General features: G+C 39.8%; 1 protein-coding gene across 1 annotated transcript in view; it reads right to left on the bottom strand.

The window, feature by feature from the left end:
* The window catches only part of LOC142846753 (IQ domain-containing protein H-like), a 142,114-nt gene that overhangs the window by 66,246 nt on the left and 51,259 nt on the right, over positions 1-24,609 (bottom strand). Inside the window, exons 4-6 of the mRNA XM_075967570.1 lie at positions 23,615-23,698; positions 19,666-19,841; positions 6,952-7,143 (exon numbers count right to left, since the gene is read on the bottom strand). Coding sequence (XP_075823685.1) covers positions 6,952-7,143; positions 19,666-19,841; positions 23,615-23,698 — 452 coding nt within the window. The remainder of the gene's footprint in view (positions 1-6,951; positions 7,144-19,665; positions 19,842-23,614; positions 23,699-24,609) is intronic.

Raw genomic sequence — 24,609 nt, 5'->3', positions numbered from 1 at the left:
AAAGCTCACTTTGAATCTATTCCAAAGCCTGAGCCTGCTCTGTGGTTTTCACCAGAGCAGACAATTCCAAAAGGACTCCAGCAGGACCTTCCTAGATGTGAAAACACTAACCAATTTTCCTTCTTCTCATCTTCTGCTTTATTCCTTCCTTCCATGCTGTTATTGTGAAAAACTGGCAGTTAAATTCAATTGATTCAAATTTTTCTGGATCCATATGGCCGCCAACCCTGGAGCTGAAGCGGCGGCAGTGCCTCGCCACTGTTTTCAAGCATTTGCCTTTCCTCCAGTCCCCAGATGGTGGGAGTAACATTTAAACCTCCTTTTCTCTGCCTTGTACAATAGACCTTGGCACCATTTCAACTGTTTACTCCGGTAATTAACAGCTTTGATACCACAACAATTACAACTCCTCCACTCTCCACAATAATGCTATGAATTAGTGAGAGCTAATGGCTGGAAGGTAGAGTGTTTCCAGACTGTGAGATCTGTGCATTTTTAGAATAAAATAAAAGGTACAAACAGCACGCTTGCAGTAGACAATGATTACTTAGTAATTAGTTTACACAAAGCTTCCTATTTAATGGCAAAACGCTGTAATTAACGTGTGACAGAAAATCAAAGGGTACTTTGTAAGCATATGAAAAATTAACACTGCAGGCCCATAGCTTTATGTACTGATTAGAAGCATATTAAATCAATAGGACACACAAGCCAACAGCTTGTATAGCTGATTATTATAGGTCCTCAGAAGGGGTACCCTGGCTTTCATTTAACTGGGGAGGCAATTTTCCTTCTCCTGTCATCATCCTCAGGCACAGAGAAGTACCTCAAACTCAACCCTGGCAGCTCCATGAAAATAACCATTGAACTGGAAGAAAACGTTCTAAGTCATTCTCAGAGCTAAGAAAAATATGTAAATGATTAAGACTTTCCAACAATCATGGTGACGTGCTGCTACACTAATTAGAAAATATGCCAACTGGAACCAGAAAATGAAGCATCCAGACTCAGTGTTTTGGTCAGAATAATCTCTACTTTATTAAGCCTCTTTATTCAACATGGAGAAAGCTCTAATATACACATTGTTTTCTACTTTCAAATGGAAAGAAGCCAGACTGCTATCAAGGGCTATTCTTTTAAAGTCATTCACTGGGAAAGTCATAGCATAGGGACAATTGGATCACTGTTCTGAATTTTTTGATAGGATCTTGTATAATGATAATTGAAGCATGCTACAGTATTCTTTAAGGCTACAAAAGCCTCCTAAAGAACCTTCTTCTTAATTGCCAAAGAACAACTGATTTGTATTTACTCACTCAGTATTGCTTGTATTTTCTTACAATAGAAATTTAATTAATATGCGTAATAAAAAGCAACAATGTCTTAAACTTTCATATGCTAAGAATATTGCTAGCATTTTACAGGATTCATTTAATTCTCATCACCGCCCCATGAGACAGGTGAACTGCTATGTTTCCAGATAAAGAAATGGCAGCTCTCCTGGTGATTTGGTTGTGGCTTATTCCCTCTTAAGATCTAAGGGAGGCAGAGTAATGGGACCTTGTGAAGCCAACTACCCCTCAGTTACCCTGAATGTTCACTCAGTAGCTAACTTCTCAGCATCAGACTGACCCATTTCAACTCTTTTTCTGCTTAAAAATGTTTACTGTGTAAACTTGAATTATGTCTAAAAAAATAAGTAAAAACATAACCAAAATTTTTGGTGGCTTATGCAAAAAAAAGAAAGTTGAATTGCTCATCATGTTTTGTGCTACATCTGGTTGTGAAGGCAGGCTGTTCAACACTCTGATAATGTATAGGCAGACTCAAATGACTATGACAGTGTATTAAATTGAGAAAAATACCAAAGTGTATATCCCCATGACTGGGCAAATGGTAACATATAAAATACTCTTTTGTCAACTCTGCTGTTAACAGGTTTGTATGTGTTGAGGCAGCTGGGTTTTCTAGGGGCTCCTGATCAGGCCCCTCCTTTCTGCAGCTGAGCTATGCATACTGACAGCTTTCCTCACCTCCACCTGCCTCCTGGAAAAGGATGTACTCTAGAGTAGTGGTGGTCTGGGGCCATCTGTGCTTTGAGAAAGTCTGCCAGAGAAGCAGGACAGACCTAAGGTAGGGCTGCTTCTCTAGGAATTTAAGGAAGTCTTTTTAGGTGTACTCAGCTCCTTGTTCTGCACGCTCTGCTAATGGTCTGGGCAGCCATTAGCACCTTCCTAAAAATGCAGCACATACGACAGAAGTCGAAGCTTCCTACTTTGTACCGCATTCTGTTCATGGGCTTTCTCCTGGAAAACAATAACACAGGTTTGGTTTGGTTTGGTTTTGCTTTTGGCACATTCTAAAAGTAAAAACAAAGCTTTTCTCTGGTCCACAATTTAAAACAAAACAAAACAAAACCAGAGAAGAGTTTAAGTTTTCAGACAGGTGAATGATTTAGCATATTAGAATTAATCAATAAAATAGAATATCATGCAGCTGTTAATTGTGATGAATATGAATAAGCAGGGCAAATGGCTAAGATCCTATGTCTAATTAGCATATTTACAATTATTGTGGCAATGAGAGATGATACACATTTGAGAATTAATTCAGGAAAATGATGGCAATGGGAAACGTGATTTTAAACTTATTTGGTTAGACATATTTTTAATACTGTTATATTTTAATGTTACATTATATTTTAACTTTACTAGACATTTGTGGTGACAAGTCAATGGCTTTTTGAGCTCACCTAATAAAGCCAGACCATGGTCTACATGAGGCACTTAGGTCAGCTGCCTGCAAGTGGCTCCCATTACTGCTTCCAAGGAAGGCTTCACAGAGGCCGTGGGAGTTGCTCTGAGCACATCGTGGAGGGCAGGTCTCCTCTGTAATGGTTTGCTCCCTGTCTTATTAGTTCTCTAAGAAAATGGAATAATAATTATGGTTTAGTCTGCCTTCTAAGTTTGGATACCCTGGATTAGGATCTTTCCCTTCAGGTGATGCTGAAATTAATACCAAATGTCTTAACACAGTAAAACAAAGGAGTGTACAAAGAAAGGTTTAAAAAAAACAAAAATACAACTATTCTTGCTGGCTAGAGAGATAGCTGAGCAGCTAAGAGCACTTGCTATACTTGCAGAGGACCAGAGTTTGGTTCTCAACATCCACAAGATGGCTCTAACTGTGACTCCAGGTTCAGGGTATCATCTTCTGGCTTCCACAGGCACCAGGCACACACACAGTACACAGGCAAATATGCAGGCCAAACACTTATACACATAAAATTAAAAAATTAAATTTTTAAAAAACACGCTGTTCCTACAAACGGCCAAATGACAATGTGTAATAGTACTATTCAAGAGCCAGCCAGTTCAGTTTCCTTTCTCCCATTAAGTGGTAAAGTAGCAATGCCAAGATCCATATCCCAGACTCTCCAGGACAGCAGAAGTTCAATGAAGGGAGGCACAAAGAAAGCTGAGAGGAATCCAGTTTCACTCTTTACCCAGAGGAGCTGCTCCACAGAAAGCTGCTCTCTGAGTACCATCACCAGTGACATAATTGTCACCCATAGGGCCCCAGGATTGAGAGAGGGAAGATTTGCCCATAAACAAACTAGAAAACAGTCACAAGAAAGACTGGTAGCACAGAAAGCAGAGCTGGGTTTCACAGACTGTGGCAGGGGAATGGGTCAGGAGGCTTCTCTCCTGCAAGTGTGCCTTTGTTTAAGTCTTCCTTCCTCCTAACTGAAACAAATACCCTGACTCAGAGGCAAAAAATCTGCATATGTGCAAATGGATTCACAGACCTTAGCAAGCACTGTGTACTCCACAACTGAGGTTATGGGGATCCAGTGGGTGGAGCAAGGAGAGCTGGTGCCATTAGCCAATAGGATGAAAAGCAGAGCCTTGTTACTAGCCTCCAAGAAAATATGAAAATTTGTGTTTTGTTTCCATTGTGGCCTTTCTGCTTTTCCAGAGGTTCCTACATCTTGATACTGAATTTTCAAAGGTGACTATGGCTTTTTAGCATCTGGTGACTCCCGTGACTTTGCTTCAAGTCTCGGCTGCAACCAGCCAAAGCTCATGTCAAAATTAGAGTGGACAAAGAGGTGTTCTGTGTTATATATCAATGCCTACACCGAATCCTGCCTACTTCTAAGACTTTAGAGTGGCTCCCACCCTGTACACTGCACTGCTTTCATATGTCGCCATGATATACCAGTAACGAAACCACAGCATCGCGTCACAAACTGCTATGCAAATGATGCTATTTGTAAGTATTAACATAATTTAGTGCTTACAGTCATAGCCTCATTTCTAGTAATTCTCCCAGAATGCAGTATTTCTCTGGACTCTTAGCCTGCAGGATAGTCTTTCATCAAGAAGCCGAAATTTTTAATAACCTGCCAGCATATGTTTTGTATGTGCCCGGCTAGGCTTGATAACACAACATCTTCATTATCGAAAGGAACAGGTCTACAGACTGTAATAGGACATTAAAATGCGCCTGTGCTCATAAAATAACGCTTTGATGTCTAAATGTGCACTGTTACAATGGTCTTCTGGAACAAAGGTGGATTCCCAACCCTAACTTCTCAGCAGATACCCGCAGCTCACCTCCACTCTGAGGAGGGCTTCCCTTTGCAGGTATAAGCTGTCCTTAGTCCCTGAGCTAGGGAAGGGAGCTCACGGGGGCTTATCTTCATTTTCAGCTTTGGCTTCTCATACATCATAGCTAAGCATGAAGCCTGCATTATAACAGAATTACTGAATAATTATTTTCCCTGTTTAAGATTTTTTAAATGATTTAAATAGACCATTAATTATTTAAGAATTTCAAATTTAATAACATTAACAACAGTGCCAAATGTATTTGGTAACAATTTAAAATGGCATAGTTTAAAATAATTGAAATTAAATAATCCACAGTGAGGTTTCTAACCACAATTCAGCCAACTGTCAGTACTGTAAATATTTTTAAAACTCAAAGTCAAACATTTCAAATTTATCATAGTCTAATATCAGGGGATTTCTTTAAAAATGATTGGTTTGAAATGCTGAGGCCAGCAAACACTGTACACACTGGTATTTTGAGTCTTTAAAATAAAAGTGCTAGCCTTTTCCATGGTTTAAACTTGACAGCTTTGCTTCAAGAAGATAAAATCCAGTTCAAAGAGAACATAAGAAAAGCCTCTATTGGCCTCAAAATTAAATACATTTTCTTTGGTTTATTTTTTTTCTAGAAGAGTAATTCACTTTAGTATCCTTTAAATAATATGTAAAGAGCTAGCCATGACAGGTACTGCATTTAGTCCGTTCACTGTTGGAGGGGGAAGAAAGCCCGAAATAGATCATGGGGAGAACCGACCCATTTGTCAAAGGGAACTCTCCCTCCTGACTGTTCTCTAGACTTATTCATCATTTCACTTGCCCAGGAATAATGTGGCTCCCACCAGTGTGCCCTGCCTTTCCATCACTTGCGACTTGATTCATAGACTTCCGTAGTGGGATGCGCAAAGCAGATGCAAATCACTGCAAGGCCCACCGCTTTGCATGCTGGGAGGAAAGAGACTATATAAAGAGTTTGCCTGCCAATTTTCTTTTTTCTAGTAGGTCAGGTAGAACAGATGTGATAAAGAGAAGCTGGTGTAAGGATACAAAGTGGGACAGTGCTTAGTACAACTCTTAAGCAAAGTAGGAACAGACTGAGGTTGTATAATTCATTTCAACAACATATGTGGAAAGGTTTACACACCTCCACACCTAGCCCAAGATCCTGAGCCTACTACTCAGTTTTTGCTGGAAGTTTTCTTCTGGGGTTTTTTCTTCTCTCAGCCTCTCACAGGGACTTGTAGTTACATAGATTTCTTTAGAGTATCTTCAGGAACATGGCTTCTGACAGAATGTTATTTTACATTAGCTCTCAGGAACCTCCATTTGCTAGTAGAAACACACACATGCGCATGTACACATGCACACATATGCATGCACACACACACACACACACACACACACACACACACACACACGGCTAGCTTAATCACAGTACTTGGCAGAAGCACAGGATCTGCCCAGGGCAAATGCTAAGATTTGCAATGCTACTTGAATATGGCTTTTTTCTCTTTTTTTTTTTAATTGATAAAAGGAGAATAAAAAAAAAACCAGATTTCCACCTCCTCCCAGCCTCCCATCAGATTTCCACCTCCTCCCAGCCTCCCATTTCCCTCCCCCTCCTCCCACCCTTCTCCCCCTCCCCCCACTCCTCTCCCCCTCCCTCTCCAGTCCAAAGAGCAGTCAGGGTTCCCTGCCCTGTGGTAAGTCCTAGGTCCTCCCCCCTCCGTCCATATCTAGGAAGGTGAACATCCAAACTGGCTAGGCTCCCACCAAGCCAGCACATTAAGTAGGATCAAAACCCCGTGCCATTGTCCTTGGCTTCTCATCAGCCTTCATTGTTCGCCATGTTCAGAGAGTCCAGTGACCCTATCCTAGAGCAATACTGACGAATATCTTGCATATCATCATAGAACCTTCATCTGGTGATGGATGGAGGTAGAGACAGAGACCCACACTGGAGCACTGGACTGAGCTCCCAAGGTCCCAATGAGGAGCAGAAGGAGGGAGAACATGAGCAAAGAAGTCGGGACCACAAGGGGTGCACCCACCCACTGAGACAGCGGAGCTGATCTACTGGGAGTTCACCAAGGCCAGCTGGACTGTTATTGAATATGGCTTTTTAGTCATTTCTTAGGTATCATAAACAGTTTGAAGGTGTGAAAAATGTTTTGGACCCCCAAATGGACAGTTAAGTGACCCAGTACGTCCATTCATGTTGTATGTTAGGACAAAGGCCCAGGAAAGGCTCTGCCATAGACGACAGTTGAGTCTGGGAGAAAGGGTTGCATCTCCTAACTGTCCACAGTTGTGGCCTAAGTCGCCACTGAACACTCACTTGTGCCCACTTCTTCTTCCAGTCTTCATGGCCATATCTGTCACTCTCCTTTAGCACCCACTTGTAGCACTGGAGGTGGGAAGGGATGTCACAAAATGCTGTCCCGTTTCCTCCAAATTCCATGTTCATTTTAAAGACCCAGCGTTGGATTTGCAGGTGATCAGTCACCAATTGGCTCAACTGTTCTAACATCTGTGGGCAAAGGTACAGAGCAGCAATAAAGCATGTTTCTTTTCTGTCATAGCAGCTTGGCTGTGCTGCTGAGTGTATCTTTACGTAGTCTGTTCATTAGGTGCCCTCGACTCACTAGACAAATTCAAGAAGTTGGAAGTGATGTGTGATATAAAGAAATCACTAGCCAATGGGATAAAGGTCATGTTTAAAATGCATTTGTATTTGTGAGAAATTGAAAGACTATTATTATGTGGACTAGTGAGGAAAAAAGAAAAGAACCTTTAGACATCTGTAATTGAACTCTGGAATTGTCACCTTTCTTTCTCAGCAACTTAGGTGTTTAGTTACTGATTCTTCAAATGATTTTTTTTAATAATGTCAAGACTATAAAAATATAGTCCTAAAATCTCGGTTGAGCTTTTAAATACTGTAACCTAAAATAAATAAGTACTGTAATGTCTAAAACATTTTTTCCTCATCAACATACATTTGTTTGGCCAATTGGCCAAGTGACATAATGAATGTGTATAGAGAAAGAGATAAATGAGATAAAAACACTTGCAGATCACAATGGGGAGGGTGGACCTGGGAGGACGAGGAAGTAAAGGTGATCAGAGTACATTATGTGAAACTCCCAAATAATCAAGAAAACAGTATGTTGGGGAATAAAGATTCTATTTTTAGGATTTAAAAAGGAATAGAAACCTACAACTTAAAACAACAACAACAACAAAAAAACACTTGTATAAACAGCCTTCCTGGAATGTCAGCTGTCTGGCATTTGATATGAAACAATAAATACTTTCAACAACTGGACTTAAATGGATGAAAAATTAAGGAATAGAAATCCATACTTTAGGGCTGGAGAGATGGCTCAGAGGTTAAGAGCACTAGCTGCTCTTCCAGAAGTCCTGAGTTCAATTCCCAGCAACCGCATAGTGGCTCACAACCATCTATGAGATCTGGTGCCCTCTTCTGGTGGGCAGGCATACATGCAGACAGAACATATTATACATAATACATACATTAATTAATTAAAAATCCATACTTTAATTTCAAAATGATAATAAAAAACAATAATAACTAACATTACTGAACACTCAGTAGGAACTGGCCTTGTCACATATATCTTTAATACATAAGTAGAGGCTGACTAATTTAAGTGACTTGTCCGTGATCATACAGCACTGAGTGGCAGAACAAGGCTTCTCTTGGGTTGCTCTGACTCCAAACCCTACACTCTTTCCCTTCTCATGTGGCCGTGTATCCAAGCCTGCAGACAGCTGGAGAAGGAGGAAGTGTAGAAAGAGGCCAGAGGAGACAGAGAAACAACTTACTTCCAAGTCAGTAAGTCACTTGTGTTGCATTTGAATCAGACAAAAGTCTTTGTAGCAAGACTACTAATTCTACGTAAGGACATTCTATTATAGTTTTGAGGAACACAAGCTCATTAGATCACAACATGACTTTGATGTCTGTACCTCCCAGAAAGCAACAAAACAACACTAATGACTGTGTCTCCTGTACCTACCCATGCTATTCTTGACTGTGAAACCCATACTTGACAATAATATTCTTATTCTCTATTGTCTTAGTTAGGGTAATTATTGCTGTGATGAAGCACCATGACCAAAATAACTTGGGGAGGAAAGTTACACTATCCATAATGGAAGGAAGTCAGGACAAGAACTCCAACAGGGCAGGAACCTGGAGGCAGAACCTGATGCAGAGGCCAAGGAGGGGTGTGGATTACTGGCTTGTTCCTTATTGTTTTCTCAATCTAATTTTTTACAGAACCCAGGACTAGCAGCATGGGGTAGCCCCACCCACAATGGGATGGGTACTCCCATATCAATCACTAATTTAGAAAATGCCTAACAGGGTTGATTACAGCTCAATCTTATGGAGGCATTTTCTCAATTGAGTTCCCTCTTCTCAGATGACTATAGTTTGTGTCAAACTGACATAAAATTATGCATCTATTCTTTTAACTACCAAATGGACTGTTTTTTTTTAACTAAAGAGTTTGAAAGCATTGAAGACTAATGGTTTAGCTGAGGTTAGGAATGGCAAAGTTAGAATGGTTTTGTTTAAAGGCACAATGTTGTCCTGAATTGTGTCTATTTAGCAAATGATTTGGGGGATGCTACATGACATGGCAGTGTAGAAGAGACACCGAAATAGCCACACTTGGGGTTTCCAGAAAGCTCATGCAATATGGCTTATTCAATAAAGGTAAAAATGAAATTGTCTCAGCCCTCTGATTATCAAGTAGTATTTATTGATAATTTGGATGTTTAAATGATAAGTGCTCTGGTCTATATACCATATGGCTAATGAGCACAGCCAAAGGAGGAGGTTCCTACTGTGTCTTCCAAGGTTGCATCCTCCTTTCTCCAATTAGCTATGTTCTATATTGAATCATATTTTGCTGTGATCTGTGTGTACTGTGTATAAGTTATAAAAGTAGAAGTGCTGTTTAGTCTCTTAATATTGGCTAAAAATTATTTTGCTAGTTTAAGGAAAGGTATTCCAGCACAGCCTTTAAAAATTGTGTATTTAGATATACTGTATACTTGGAGGCTTTCAATACTAACAGAATTAGTATGTGTTTCCTCCAAATCCTATTATTTGTTGCATCCGAGAGTCCTATAAATGGGTGCCTGTGGCAGGATCCCTACAGTCACGAAAACGATCAATAGTATTGTAAAGACTACACCGCTGGAAGAATTATGTGCTATCTTTAAGTGAAAATTGAACAGTGCTTTAAAAAAGCATTGCCATTTTTGATTATTTAACCAAAGCTGTCAATATTTCATACAGAACATATGCCAAAAAGGGTCTTACATGGTTATTTTATGGATCAAAACAGGAAATGCTCACTGTGCTTGTGCTAGATTAAAAAACTCAGTCATAAACCACATGACTTTATGCTACTTCCAAACATTTATCATTTTTTGTTTGAATCTGTTTTTAAAAAATGTAATATAATTTTAGTTGTGATTCATTTTTTATTGGCGAAGAGCAGAACCAGAAAAATTACTACTGTAAAAATCCAACTAAGACCCAAGAATACTTATTAACCTAAGTTGAAATAATCACAGCTTTCACCCACTTTAAATTTGCAATGCACATCGATAAAGAGTCAGGATTGATTCTTCACCATCTGCAGATTCAAAATACTGATACACTCAGATTGATTAGGTAGAGCCATTACTATTGGGAAAAGCCTCAATGGGGTGCTTTAGTTCTTGCTGACCTCAGATGCATGTCTTCCAAACAAGCATAGAACTCAGATACAACTTGACTTACTGCTATGCCATTGATACATACTCTGTGTCAAATAACATCCCTCAAATCTGAGGGCTTATGAGAAGGGTTTTAGTCCTACTTCTAAATATTACAACTAGACAGAGTTTGTACAGTATTAAATGTGCCCATACTTTTAACTACAATTAATATATAAAGTTCTAAAATATTTCAGAGCATAGATTGCCTGTGTTATTATCAATGAAGATGGAACTAAGACTCAATACAAACATTATACCTGCATTTTAAAGACATGAAGATTGTTTAGTGTGGTATGTGCATTCAGTTGTATCATTTAAAAATCTATTTCTCCCATATTAAGCCTGTCAGCCAAAACATTCTATTAGGAAGCAAAATTAAGCAATCCACCTAGGTACCTTCAAATTCCAGTGGAAGTTAATGACAGTGGAAGTCTCTCCACTAAAATCTCCTCAACTAAAATCCCAGACTGTGTTTCTGCTATAAGCCAATTGTTGGCCAGGAACTTTCTATAGCAAGACTCAAACACTTCAAGGAAGCTTGATGAATTCATAGTGTCTTTAAAATAGACTTTCTAATGAATGATTTGCTCAAAGGCTTCATTATGTTCTTAGTGGCTCTTCTGTGAGGAACATCCTGACCAAGCAACCGAAGTCAAGAGAGATCCCCAAATCTGACCCTTATATTTGCTACCTCACTGTTTATGGCTCCTTAACTTCCCAAGAAAAAGGGAAAGGAGATAATTTGTGGTTGGCACAGGGAACCAGTCAAGAGAAATTCAGAAATAGAGGTTAGGAAATGTTAACAGCCAGCAGTTTGTCTTTTGATTTTCTTTATTATGTAAACAGATGGCATTTAAATGGGAGAATACTTGCTAGAGCCAACTCAGAAGGAAACTATTTCTAGAGGCTAAGGGAGAAGTGCAGGGTGACTGGGTCCAAGGTAAAATGGGAAGTAGTTTTATTCTTGAGGGCATTTCACTTCCTGTTTCCGGCTAGGTTCTCTACTCTCTTCCGAGCCACTACTGAAGAGCCAGAGCATTTATGAGAGTCAAGGATGTATTCAGTACTCTGCAGTCTCGCCAAGCACTCTGCAAAGCTTTCTAACCCACTTCTTTGCCAAAACGGACTCTTGTGTTCTTAGGGTCCTATTAAATGACTGGATGGCAAATGTGACGATGAACCAATAGATATTAAAGCATTAAATACTGATAGATTAGTCCTGATTATTATTTTACCAGCACTAGTAACTTAATCCAAAAGGTAGACATTTTGAAAATTTTAATAATTTCTATAATAAGGCCTCTAGGCCTGGTAGTTCAGACATGTAATCAAAGATTCTTGGGAACCACAAGTTTAAGATCAGCATGTGTAACTTAGTAAAACTTTATCTCAAAAGTTAAAAAAGAGCTGAGGATAAAACCTTCTAGTACTTACCAACCATGTGAAAAGCTCTGGGTTCAGTTCACAGTATGAGAAACAAGCAAACATGAAGGTATAATGTAGCCCTCTTCAGAGCAACTCAAGCATTTACACAGTCTTCTTGGGCAGGGCTGGACCCAGATTACCTGAAGTTGTACAATGTCAAGGGGATAGGAGATATTTGAACAGAGCCGCCCTACATACCTGTTGGTAAGTGTAGATGTCATATATTCCAGGAGGCACTGGCACATTGGCACTGTCAAAAATCCGTTTGCTTCCAGACTTGGCACTGTAAAGGTGAACCAGCTCAGGCTCTGAGCCCAGGATGGGTACATTCAGCATGTCAGCCACAGCTAAATCATCTCTGTGGAGGAGCCCGCCCACGATGTAGGCCTCTTTTCCTTGGATGAGATTTTTGATTCTTTTGATTGCTTTGGGACTGTACATCAGGTGAGTGGCCAGGCACATGTGATTATTCTGGTGGAAAATCAAATCACCCCTCTTAAAAGGTGTCTTTTTCTAGCCCCTACCCCAATTTATAATGTTGTACATACTAAATACATTATTAATAGCAGGCTGGGTTATGACCTATCCTGTTGTTTAGCGGTTTAAATTGATAAAAGCTGCTGGGGTGAGGTTCCATAATCGCTCACATCTTTAGTGTGTTGGAAATAGGCTCACTGGGAATAGAACTAATTACCACACATCTGTATTTATTTGATCCATGTGGAATTATCCTTCTGTCAGAAGGAAAAGAGGCTGGCGGCCTTTGGATAATAGTGATTCATCTCCACAACACTTCTGGCATGGTTTAACACTAAAGTGTCTGGAAAATCAATACAAAAAAAATGAAGGAAAAAGCCCCATAGTGTTCTTTCTATATAGACCCTGTATAGACTCCTAATCTGGCAATGCTTTCAGTATTTTTTCCAAAGGAAAAGGGCATTTTACTTGATTCCCCTCCCCAAACTTCCCCCCAGATCCTTTTCTGAGAACATATGCTTTACGGTGATTACCAGGGTTCCTGCCAACACCTTGGAAAGCATTCAGGAACAGAAAATATTTGAAAATTACAGCAAGATTCAAATTTCTTTTCCAATTCAAACTTTTTAAAAATCCTATTTTGACTAGGCAGACCTGGCTCTACAGTGCCTATGATGGTCTCATTCAATTAAACAAGCAATTCTATTCATATCTAGCAGGGTAGAAAGTAGCCAGATGGTCAGCACACACCAAGCCTCATACACCATGTTTCAGCTTTCAAGGAGTGGGAACAGCACCTACAAGACATACTCATTCTCTCTCTCCTTTCTTTCTCACTCTTCCGTCTCTTCTCTTTTTCACCCTTCCCTCCTTCTCCTCTCTCTCTTCTCTCTTTCCACCTATTTTAATCATATTTAATTATTTTTTAGAAGCTTCCATTTCCTCATCTGTAAGATAAGTGTAACAGTACCAGCCTGAGGAATGTTGTGAGGATTGAATGAGATAATGCACTGTGAAGTACTTGGAAGCATTTAATAAATGCCAGAATAATTATCGTGAAAAGAAGTGGGGGATGAAGTGCATTTCAAGGCATGGGAGGGTTTTATAAGGTGAAGATGGGTATGGAAAAGCCATTGCTTAAGGATGGGATATTAGAACCTTAGACTAAGTCTACTGTTATACAGCTACACTGAGTTTACATTCTATTAAAGAGACGATGGCATGGAACCCAAGAAAGTGTTGGAAGTTGGTAGTCAAGTACTTCTGGCTTTGAATCCAGTTCTACTACTTATATGTGTGTATATAAATATATATATATATGAACTTGTATATAACATAGATTCCATGAGCCCATTTCTTTATGTGTCAAACTAGAGTTAAAAAAAAAAGACCTGTATGCTGGAGTTGCTCCAAGGCTGAAATAAGATAATAAACATGAATAACATTGGTCCAGTAATTCATAAATAATAGTAACTATTTTTATAGGGAAAATCCTCTTTTAAAAATAAAACCATTAGAGCCAGGCATGGTAGCACACACCTTTAATCCCAGCACTCAGCTGGGAGGCAGAGGCAGGCGGATCTCTGTAAGTTTGAGACTACAAAGAGAATTAGAGGACAGCCAGAGCTGTTACACAGAGAAACCTGTTCTGAAAAACCGAGAGAGAGAGAGAGAGAGAGAGAGAGAGAGAGAGAGAGAGAGAGAGAGAGAGAGAGAGGCCATTAAAATGTCATGTAAATAAAACAGTGCAAAGGTACTGGATGCTTGAAGAATTCAAGGGGTTTTAGAAGGTAGCACCTTGCACAACTTTAAGGAAAATTTATCTAAACACAAAAATGTGAAGAAAAGTGAATGGCCGTGTTTAAGAATATCCAATGCACCTGTTCAAAAATGGTTGCAGGGTATAACTTGGAAGTGTGCAAGCAAGGAAGAGATTTGAACTACGAAAGATCTTAGCTCTCAGCCTTAAATGGATCTGCAATATGCTGGGTGATTTAGAACAGGGTGGCTTAAAGTTTTTCCTGCTTGTCACCCCTACTCCCATGAGAAATTTTTATATAACTCTAAGTATTTATAAAATAGCTATACAAATCAAACTTTTATTCATAATAAATCACAAATTTGTTTTAAAACAATTCTTTGGTATATGAATAATTGTATCACTTACTAAAGATGAAAGCAAATTCATATACTAATGAGATTATATGCTTGTTCATTTTTTATAGAATAATTAAGTCCTTGAATATTGATACTGTAGGGCATAGAACATGTCAATATTTTCTTGGAGTTGATCAGTATTTTTATTTTATAGTTATCAATGTTGAAAATGCTACTTTGCATTAATACATAATACAAAATGCCTAAAGTGTGTTTAGGGACATTTTAGAAATTACTGGAAATTATGTTCTAATCTCAAGCCAAAATTAATTGAACAGTTTTAAAAACTATAACTCAGTCAGAAACTCAACAGCATTTTAAATATATTTTTATTTATGTGTATGGCCACATGAGCTTATGTGCACCATGTTTGTTTATGCAGGGACCCAAGGAAGGCAGAAGAGTGCATGAGAGCCGTCCAGCTGCAGTTACAGATGGCTGTGAGCAACCTAACCCAGGTTCTCTGGAAGAGCACTAAGTGCTCTTAACAGTTAAGCCATCTTTCCAGTCCCTCAAACAGCAAGTTTTAAAAATCAAACAGTCTTAACAGAATGTAATGCAAAGACACAAATTTGATACTTACTTGCTGGGAAATGATGGAAGGAAAATATCAAATGTCTGATTTCTTTAATTAAACCATACTCCTATAAAAGCAGAAAAGTATGTATGTACAGTGTTTATTAGGTTTTGTTGACTTAACACAAGCTAGAGTCATCTGGGAAGAGGAACCTCAGTTGAGAAAATGCCCCCATTAGATTGGCCTGCAAGTAAGCCTAAGAAGCCTTTTATTGTTTGAAGACTGATGTGAGAGGCCATATTGCTGCTCTTGCAGGGGACCTGGCTTAGGTTTCCAGCAATCACATGGTGGGACACAACTGCCTCACTGTGGTGATGCCACCCCTGGGCAGGTGGTCCTGAGGTGTATAAAAAAACAAAAAAAAAAAAAAAACAAGTTGAGCAAGTCACTGAAAGCAAGCCAGTAACCAGCAGTCCTCTATGGTCTTTGTTTCAAATTCCTCTCTCCAGGTTCCTCCTTTCAGTTTCTGCACTGACTTTCCTTCGTGATAGACTACAAGCTCTAAGATGAAATAAACCCTCTCCTCTCCAAGTTGCTTGTGAACATGGTGTTCATCATAGCAATAGGAACCCTAAGACATGAAGTAAAACACTACAATTCATAATACGCCATAGTCTCCAGCTGAGCAGAGGTGTTTTAGGCAGTGTTCGTTGGCACTGTTTGGGGCTGGAGGATGGCTAAGTGGTTAAGAACACTCGCTGCTCTTGCAGAGGCCTCCAGCAATCACATGGTGGCTCACAAGTGCCTGAAACTCTAGTTTCAGTGGGTCTGATGCCCTCTTCTGGCTTCAGTAGACATCAGGCACAGATGTGGTGCAGAGACATACATGCAGGTAAAACATTCATACACATAAATAAAAACGACATTTCCGTTGACATTTGTTTGCCATGAAGGCATGTACAGTGCAGAGTGTTATGATCAGAACTGAGGCATTTGTGTCAAGTGACATAAACAAGTGTCACCAAAACCACATTGAATTCATTGGGATTTGATGTTGAGTTAGCTATTGGTCATAGAACATTTAGAAACATTTTCACAGCCTTCACATTCACTTTGAAGCCCAGAGTTAAGAAGCTGGGGCATAGAACACTCTGCCTTTCTGAAACTCAGCTCCTTCTATTCAAGTGAGAGGTTGGACAGGAAGTCTCTAAGGTCCTTCCATCTCTGAAAGATTTCCTAAGTAAAGCCAGAGCATGTCACATGTACGGAGCTTCTACTGTACTGGGTTGATGAAAGTTCTGAGATCTTAGGTGGTAGTAACGTTTGTACACTAGGAATGCACTGAACACTACTCAACTGTCCCCTTAAAAGCATCTGAAATGGTTTTACCTTGTACACAGTTTAGTACAGTAAGAAAGGAAGAAACCCAGAGCTCCTCTGAGAAAAATCAGAAAATTTACCATTGGGGCACTCCTCCAAGTGAGGAGTCTAAACCTCTTAGATCTGTATAATAGGACTTTTCTAACGTAATTAAAATTCACCTTCCACATGCACTTCTGAGAGCATATTTTAGGAAAGCTGCTGTTCCATTAGACAACAGCTAATGCCAGCACTCGGGAGATGTGTTCAGCTGTGGCTGGTGATCACCTGTCCTCCTGCTCACTCGGGAGATGTGTTCAGCCATGGTTGGTGATCACCTATTTTCCTGTTCACTTAATTGCTTTCCTTTTGCCACAGACTACTTCAGTGTGGACATGCAAAACAAATGAAGCACACCCAGAACTGCTGACTTGAGTTACAATAGGGAGTTTGATGATTGATGAAGAAGCACAGAGCTGGATCTGGAAAGAGAGCTCATTGGGTAAGAGCTGCTTTTCCAGACTACTCAAGTTCAGCTCCCAGCACCCACACCAGGTAGCTCACAACAACTCTAGCTCTGAGGAATCCAACAACCCCTTCTGGTCTCAGTAAGTGCCTACACATGCATACATACACAATTAAAAATAAAATAAGCCTTTAAAACAGAAGTTTGAAGTCTTTGTCACACCATATTTGATCCATACAGCCATCCTTGCTATGGAGATGAATGATTTGCCCAAAGTTCCAGAGCTCTGACCATGAAGTAAGTAGAGGATTTGAACCCAGTTAGCACAGTTGGCATGCTACAGTGACCATACTTTGCTCATCTTACAAAGTGAGACGTGAAGGTCTGTGGGTTAATGAACTGTGAAGATGGAAAAGCAGATATTTCAGTCAAATTCAAGATCTGAGTACCTGTCCAGCCAGGGTACAGTTCTGTCTCCTCTAGATATATGTATCTGTCGACAAGTATTCTCTCTAGCTCCATGTCTTTCTGGGCATGTCTGAGTCTTCAGGCATGATGGCACCATAGTATTATGTTCAGTAGGTGTTTAATAAAGGTTCAGATGTGAGTGAGGATGGCAGAGGACATGCTGTTGACCTCAGGTCTTGTGAGATCGTTTAGAGAAAGTCAGCATCCTCAGTTCCAGATAGCAAAAAAACATGGATGACAAAGATCTAGAATGTTCCCAATGCCCTTCCTTATGGCTACGTTCATTTTTACCATCACTTATTTCTTATTTTTGACTTGAGACAAAGATAGTTGTTTAGAATGTCCTGATAAACATTAAAATGCTTCAAAATAGACACGATGCCTTTTATACAAGCACACTTCCCATGACAAATTCTAGTTTATACAAGCACACTTACCATGACAAATTCTAGTTTTACATAGTAACTTGGAGAGATTCACAAACACATTTTTGGCACGCTTTAAAAAATCTCCTCAAAGCCATCCATTTGGATGAAAATCAGCACTGACAATCTCTCAGACCCATTAAAAAGAAATAAAGCAATAGCTAAACAGAAACAGAACTGATTTGAAAGCGAGAGTTTAATTTTTGTGTTTTAAAAAGTTGATTGCCTGTGAGTGATTAATCACTCAAATAATTTGAATTTAAGCTCCAAACAGCAATATTGAGTACTTCAAACCTTACCTACCTGTTTCTGCTCACAACAAAGACCTGCACTGGCCTGAGCTCAGGCTGTCAAGGGTGCCAGCTGCCTGACTCTAGCCTGGAAGCGGGAAAGGGCACTGCTAGGGCAACCTTTTCAGAGATGAGGACTATGAACTTGGAGAGGACTTTGGAATTACCCAATCCATCACCCCCTTTCATAGCTGAAGAGCAGAAGACAAGGAAGCTAAGGAGGCTTGCCCAAGGCCACTGAGTCATCCACAAACAAAACATCATTCCCATGTGTAGTAGTGACCTAGAGGAGACAGATTTTGGTTCACAATCTGGCCCTACCATGGACATTGAACTAGAAAATGAATTTTGGTTTTTGCAGAAATAAAAGAAAAGCATTGATTTCTGTGTTGCCGCACTGTATGAGGCTCAAATGAGAAAATGCATGCTAAGAATCTGATAAATGTTACTTTATCCACTGTCCTTATCCTTGCCCATGCCTCTTCAGTGTCTACAGATATTTCAGATATGTGCACACTCTACTGGCAGCTACCAGTGTTAGCTTGAGTTTCTGGCTCTGAGACTATCAACAGTTTAACTAAACAAAAACGGGTTTTGGTGTTGTTCTTCTTTGCTTCCTAACATCTACATCAGCTGTGCCATTGAGGGCATGGGATCTTACGTTTGATGGAGGGTATGAAAGACCCCAAGAGTATAAGTAAGTTGTGATCGTTGGTACTTGTCCTTCCCTCCACAGCCACATGTGCCAATGAAGCAGAGCTGAGCCAAGCACTCTCAGGAATACTGAGGCATCCTCTGCGTGAATGCCTAAGGTGCTTCACTAAGCAGACACAAAGCCAAAAAAAAATGCTCCAAGCACCCCTCCCTGCAGCCTGGGCAAGTTTACTCTTTCTCAGTTTAACCCCTTCCCTGCCACTACCTTCTCTGATGATATGAAGAGAGCTGGCTATGGTGTTCCTCATCTGTAAATGGAGGTGCTATCTATTAGCAAATGCAGAGTCTTTCTTTTTTAAAACAAACTTCAAAATTGTATGGCCCATTAGATAATAAAATGTGTGTGTGTGGGGGGGGATTAGATACTGTTTAAAATGTAGAGAAGCCCCTTTCAAGTCATTTGTTGTACTGCCTTGGACTAGAACTCTTGTGCAGATGTGAGTTCATTCTACCCACTAAAAATCAGTACATTCAGATGTAAACCTTGTTTATACAGGACCATGTGATGTGGAGCATCCGTTTCTAAAGAAACCAAAGTATGGAGTTACAAGGAATACCTGTGTGAAAGTCAGAAATTGAGGCCCTGGTTCAGTTTCTCTTCCTGAGTCGTTTTATGCCTACATAAGCCTGGCCAGCCTTCCACTGTCCCGGTAAACTCCACGTAAATTAAGAAAAAGGGTGATGAATGTTATAAATCTATCTATTTGATTGGACCTCCCCCTATCTGCAATTAGGCTTCAGCCACAGAGAAACTGGGCAGGGGCAGCTCAGCTAAGTCTGAAAGTTAAACTGTGGTATTTATTTCCTACAGTCCAACTAGTAGTCTAATCAGCAAAGCTGTTAAACTTGCAATAATATTTCACTGATGTGTACCAGAGCGTTGCAAGTTATAAAATTTCCAATTTAATTTTACTGCATCCCTGAAGCCATAGTAATTAGAAGACAAACTCACAGGGAAGATGTTTACAGCTTCAGGGGTGATGATTCTGAACCTGTTCTGCAGGTCACACCTATCCTCATAGAACCCCGATTTGACAGCTGCTTGTAGACTCAGGAGCTTTCTGTAGTACAGCCTTAACTCATCATTCATAGGATGGGAGCAGATGTAGATGACACTGACGTTGGCATCTAGGAAATAATGGCCACAGTGTTAATTACTGATATAAAGGTAAATGACATGATGAACTCTGGCATCCAGTTGCTGTTACAGTAGTTTAAAACAAAGAGCACATCCAAAAGCCAGGCCAGAGTTAATTTAAATTGGCTTCGCATGCATCTCAGCAATCTAAAGCCGCCCTTCTGTACTCTGTCATTTCTCTAAAGAAAAGAAGACACCATCAACAAAATATGGAAGACTGTGTGAGGGAACATGGAATAAACTTTCAGATAACGCACAGGGATCTAACTAAACCATTTCCTTTAGCATCATTGGGAATGTTCCATTCAGGCCAGCAAATTATAAAGCAGAGCTATTAGCTTTAGAAAGCCAATAAAATTTCAGTGGCATTCTCTGCTTGTACGGGGACAGTTCAGGGAAGGTCTTGACAGAATAAATGGGCTGATTATGACCAGCAGTGATTCCTTCAGGAAGCCACCCTGTCCTGGCTCCGGTCCCAGAGAGGAATATATTTCTTCAGCAGCACATCTGGTGATTCCTGGTCCAGAGAAAGCACCGCCCCAACTGCTTTCTTCCTTAAAATGTTCTTAGCACACACATATAAAAAATACTAATTGAATATCTGGTCCAAATGGGATGCTGAGATGAGATTACTCACTCTGTGCTACAAAATATTTTAAGAGCATATGGATGGAAATTTGCATCTGATGGAGCCATTAATTCATTCATAAAATAACTAACTAATGTAGATAACAATAGGAACAAAGCACTTGGCTCAACACTCCAGGAAATCTAGAGATCAAAGTGATTTTGGGAAGCAACCATTTCAAACACACAGGTCAGACCAGTTTCTCAGGGAAGTTCAGAGGAGGGAGGGCTGGAAGTGTCACCTTGGCTGGCTGGCAAGGTCAGAAGGCTGTTTCCAGACTGCTTTGTTTAGTTTGGCAGAGTACACGGCACACGAGCTGATTAAATTCTAGTTTAGCTTTCTAGGGCCCTGGGCACATTATTTTAACTTTTCTAAGCATTGGTTTCTTCATTTGTAAATGTGGGGTTGAATCACCGAGGCATAGAGATCTGGAGTATTAAATGAAAAGAAAAATATTCTTGGTACAGTATCAGGCACACAGGAAGGGTTGACCGAATGGCACAGCCAACAGTGACTCTCTGCCATGCCCTCTGTGCCTGGCTCATTTTGATCAATCCCTTGATTTAATATGAAGAAGTGTCATCTGCAGTCTCTGATAATTTTTCAATCTATCAATCCAAGCTTTTTTATATTTTTTTTCCTGAAATGGGGGTCTTATGTAGCCCAGGCTGACCTTTAACTCACTATGTAATAGAGTTTAGCCTTGAACTCTTGATCCTCCATCTCCACCTCCTAAGTAGTGGTGTTGTAGGTTTGTATGGCCAGGTCGGGTTTATTCAGTGCTGGGGATCAAGCCCAAGGGTTTATACATGCTAGGCAAGCACTCTCCCAACTGAACTACATCCTCAGCATTCACCAAGCTCCTTAAATTCTCTTTATCTTTATCCAGGTCACAGTACAGTAGACTACATAGGAATTACTCAATAAGCACTCATGGTTGGCTGGGGTTGGCTGGGGGTTCAGAAGAATGAAGAGGTTTAGATGGTTGACTGTTCTCCTCACTTAGTGACATGGCAGGTACAAGTCTCTCCTTGTCGAGACGGTGTCTTTTAAACTGGCCCAAGAAAAGGCTGGTAGAGGTGCTAAATAGTTAAGGGCTCCAATTTTATTTTGAAACTAAATGCCATATAAACATCAAAATAAATTAGCTGAACAGAAAGTAATTGAATACCTTGTATCCAATTGCTGACTGATCACATTAGTTATTGCTAGTCTTGTATTTGGGGGAAGAAACTAGTGTCTTACCAAACTAGTAAGTCTAAAAACCAAATATAAATATGTGTTGTAATTGTGTGTGTTTAAGAAAAGCATAAAGGAATAGGATATAAACAGAAAAAACAGCTATAGTAGCAGAAAATGAATTTTACTTGGAAAGAAATCTCTAGGGTTCAAATAATAAGAAATCAGGTCGATAGTGTCATTTTTCTTGTTCATTTCTGCCAGAGCTATATGTATCCCTAACTCTAATACCCAGTGGAGTGGGAGTTCACTGTGAATACAAACACAATTCTTGACAGGTAGTTATGGAAAGCAGCTACTATGAAGATGGAACTTTCTTTTATTGGTAGGGAAAGTACTATCTGTGGGGCCTCTACCTGACCATCCTGGCATCACAGCCGATATCCAGTGGCAAGTCTTAGCGGTCTGATCAGATTATCTTTATTTCCCTCTTGAATAAGTAGGAAACCCAATACCTCTTACTAGTAATTAACAGAATAAAAGAAGTTTTAATTTTCCTCCCAGGTCATTTATCATTTCTCCTTTCTTTTTCTACTTTTATTTAAAGCACCCGTACCTTCACTAGCTCCCTCTACGCTGACCTCCTCCTGAAGAGGCTGTGTGGTCACACTGCTGTGTCAGAATGCTAATGTGCCAGAAAAAGGCACACTCGCCCAGAAATGGCCGGAGTTGCAAATTTTTCTTTGTAGGCACAGACTGAATTATTGGATTATCAAAAATAGTAGCTAATACTTTTTCTCTATAATGAGGAACTTCTATAAAGATACTCCTTTGTGGTGGCTTGTACTATATATAGAAGGGTATATAAAAAGCTAAGGAAAAAAATTAATTCAAATAAATCAGAGTAAAGTCCGCCCTCTGCTGCACCTCAGTGGTCCCAGCCAGCCAGGCTTTTAGTTGAAGAGCTCAGCGCTAACAAATCAATCTCACATCACTGAAGGGCTTGTTGCTGTGTAATGCGGAAGCGCAGCCTGGGCGCCTAGATAACAGATGAAAGCAATTATGCTATTATTATTTTAGGACACTGGAAATTTCTAGTACTGATGTATTTTTGTTACCAAATGGCATTTATAAAATAATAATGTTGTTGAAATATCTATGAATCATATAAAGTATGTCATTCCAGGGATCCAGCTCAGCTGGCCATTGATAATATAAAATTCTTCCTCCTATTGCTTAAATAAGGGCCAAAACAATTATATTTTAACAAAACAAAGAAGTCCTTGTTAACTTCTAAAAATTCAATTTTTATTTAACCCTTAATTTGGGGTCAGTTCCTCACAAACTGACTGATGTTATTGCATGTGCTTTGTAATCTGTATCTTTTCTTTCAGCCAGGTTTGCAACCTGGCCTTAGCAGCCATCTATTTTCTCTCCTGGATCCAGTCTAAGGCTGAGGGATGACTAAAACAGTACCACTTTAACTTTTGCGAAGACATTTCCACCTGCCTAGGGCCTGGATTTCTAAGAACTCCCCACAAGGCACTCCATGTTTTCTGAATCTGTCTTCGCTTCTCTCTTACTCTTATAATGAAAACACAATCTTCAGTCTTCCTACTGCTTGCACAGAAGACAGGCTAGACAATATTGACAAATAGAGAGTTTTGACCCAATTTGCTGGAAGGAATCAATACATCAAAATGATTTGAGTCTATCAGAGAGAAACTGTTATTCAAAAAAGAATTTAGAAAACTATCCAAATAGTAATTGTTTAAACATTTAAAAATTCAAGTTGACTTCACTGTAAACCCATTACTAAAACAAAATAATTATTTACCTTGCAAGTAGATTAGAAAGCTAAGTTCTTTCCTTGTAGAGGGAGAGGAAAAAAGAAATATTTACCAATATCTACCCAAAAGTTGCAGACAGTCATTGATGTAAAGCTCTTTACTGTACCTAGGATGTCACACAGCCTCCCCAGCTGCATGTTCTGCTGTATGTCCAAATCAGAAATGTGTTTTCGCACAGGCTGGGCATATCCTAAAAGGCAAAGTGTCAAAATAGAAACAGTACATCAATATAGCACACATGGGAATTTCAAAATGTCACACTCTGCAAAATGTCTCCTCTGAAGCATCTTACAGAAACAATAAAATCCTAAGAACGTAGTCTGCATTTCTCAAGGACTCAGCATGGAAGATGTGCTACACGGCATCTTCTGCAACAGAGGTTGCTATTCTTCCAATACCAATCAAGCCCCCGCGAATCAAGATCACAAATGCATGGAGCAAACATCTGACATTTAACAGAATGTTCAGAAGGACGTCTGAAAATGTTAGGGTCGGGTTTAAGGGATTGTTTTGGCTTTAAAATCATGCAGCACTTTGAAGTTGGGTCCCAGAATCATTCTCCATAGCTCAGTCAAACCCCTTGCTGTCGGAAGCATGTGTTTAAGAACTCACATATCAAAAAAAGCACCCTCTGCTCCCAGTCAGAACTTTTAACCTTCAAAGGGCAAGAAAGGTCAAGGCATTTACTCTGTCGGTACTAAGAAAGTCCTGTGGTTCTTTTTGCTTTTACTGGAGACGGGACAGAGGGAAAACACATAAGTGTTACCACTGCCCAGAAATACTCACAAAATAAGTAATAACTTCTGCTTTAATGTCAGGCCTTAAAACAGTGGATCCAGGCATGAACTCGAAAGACATGTATCCTCACAGGTAGGCACGGTTGCTTGTTAGGAATTCAAGAACCAAAGGTAGAACTCTTTTAACATAGAATAACTTGGCAGATTTTGAGAGATGCTTCCATGCCTCCTTGTGGTTACTGAGCCCAAACACATGTCTGTGCAACTGCTTTAGAAAAAGGCACTTTATAGACAAATGCAAGATGTGACACACAGTTCTCTTTCAACATAAGGAAAACTATAGCAATTCAGGCAACGGGGCTCC

This window comes from Microtus pennsylvanicus, chromosome 3 (assembly GCF_037038515.1).
Source record: "Microtus pennsylvanicus isolate mMicPen1 chromosome 3, mMicPen1.hap1, whole genome shotgun sequence".
Taxonomy (NCBI): Eukaryota; Metazoa; Chordata; class Mammalia; order Rodentia; family Cricetidae; genus Microtus; species Microtus pennsylvanicus.
This window is presented reverse-complemented; position numbering and strand designations above follow the sequence as displayed.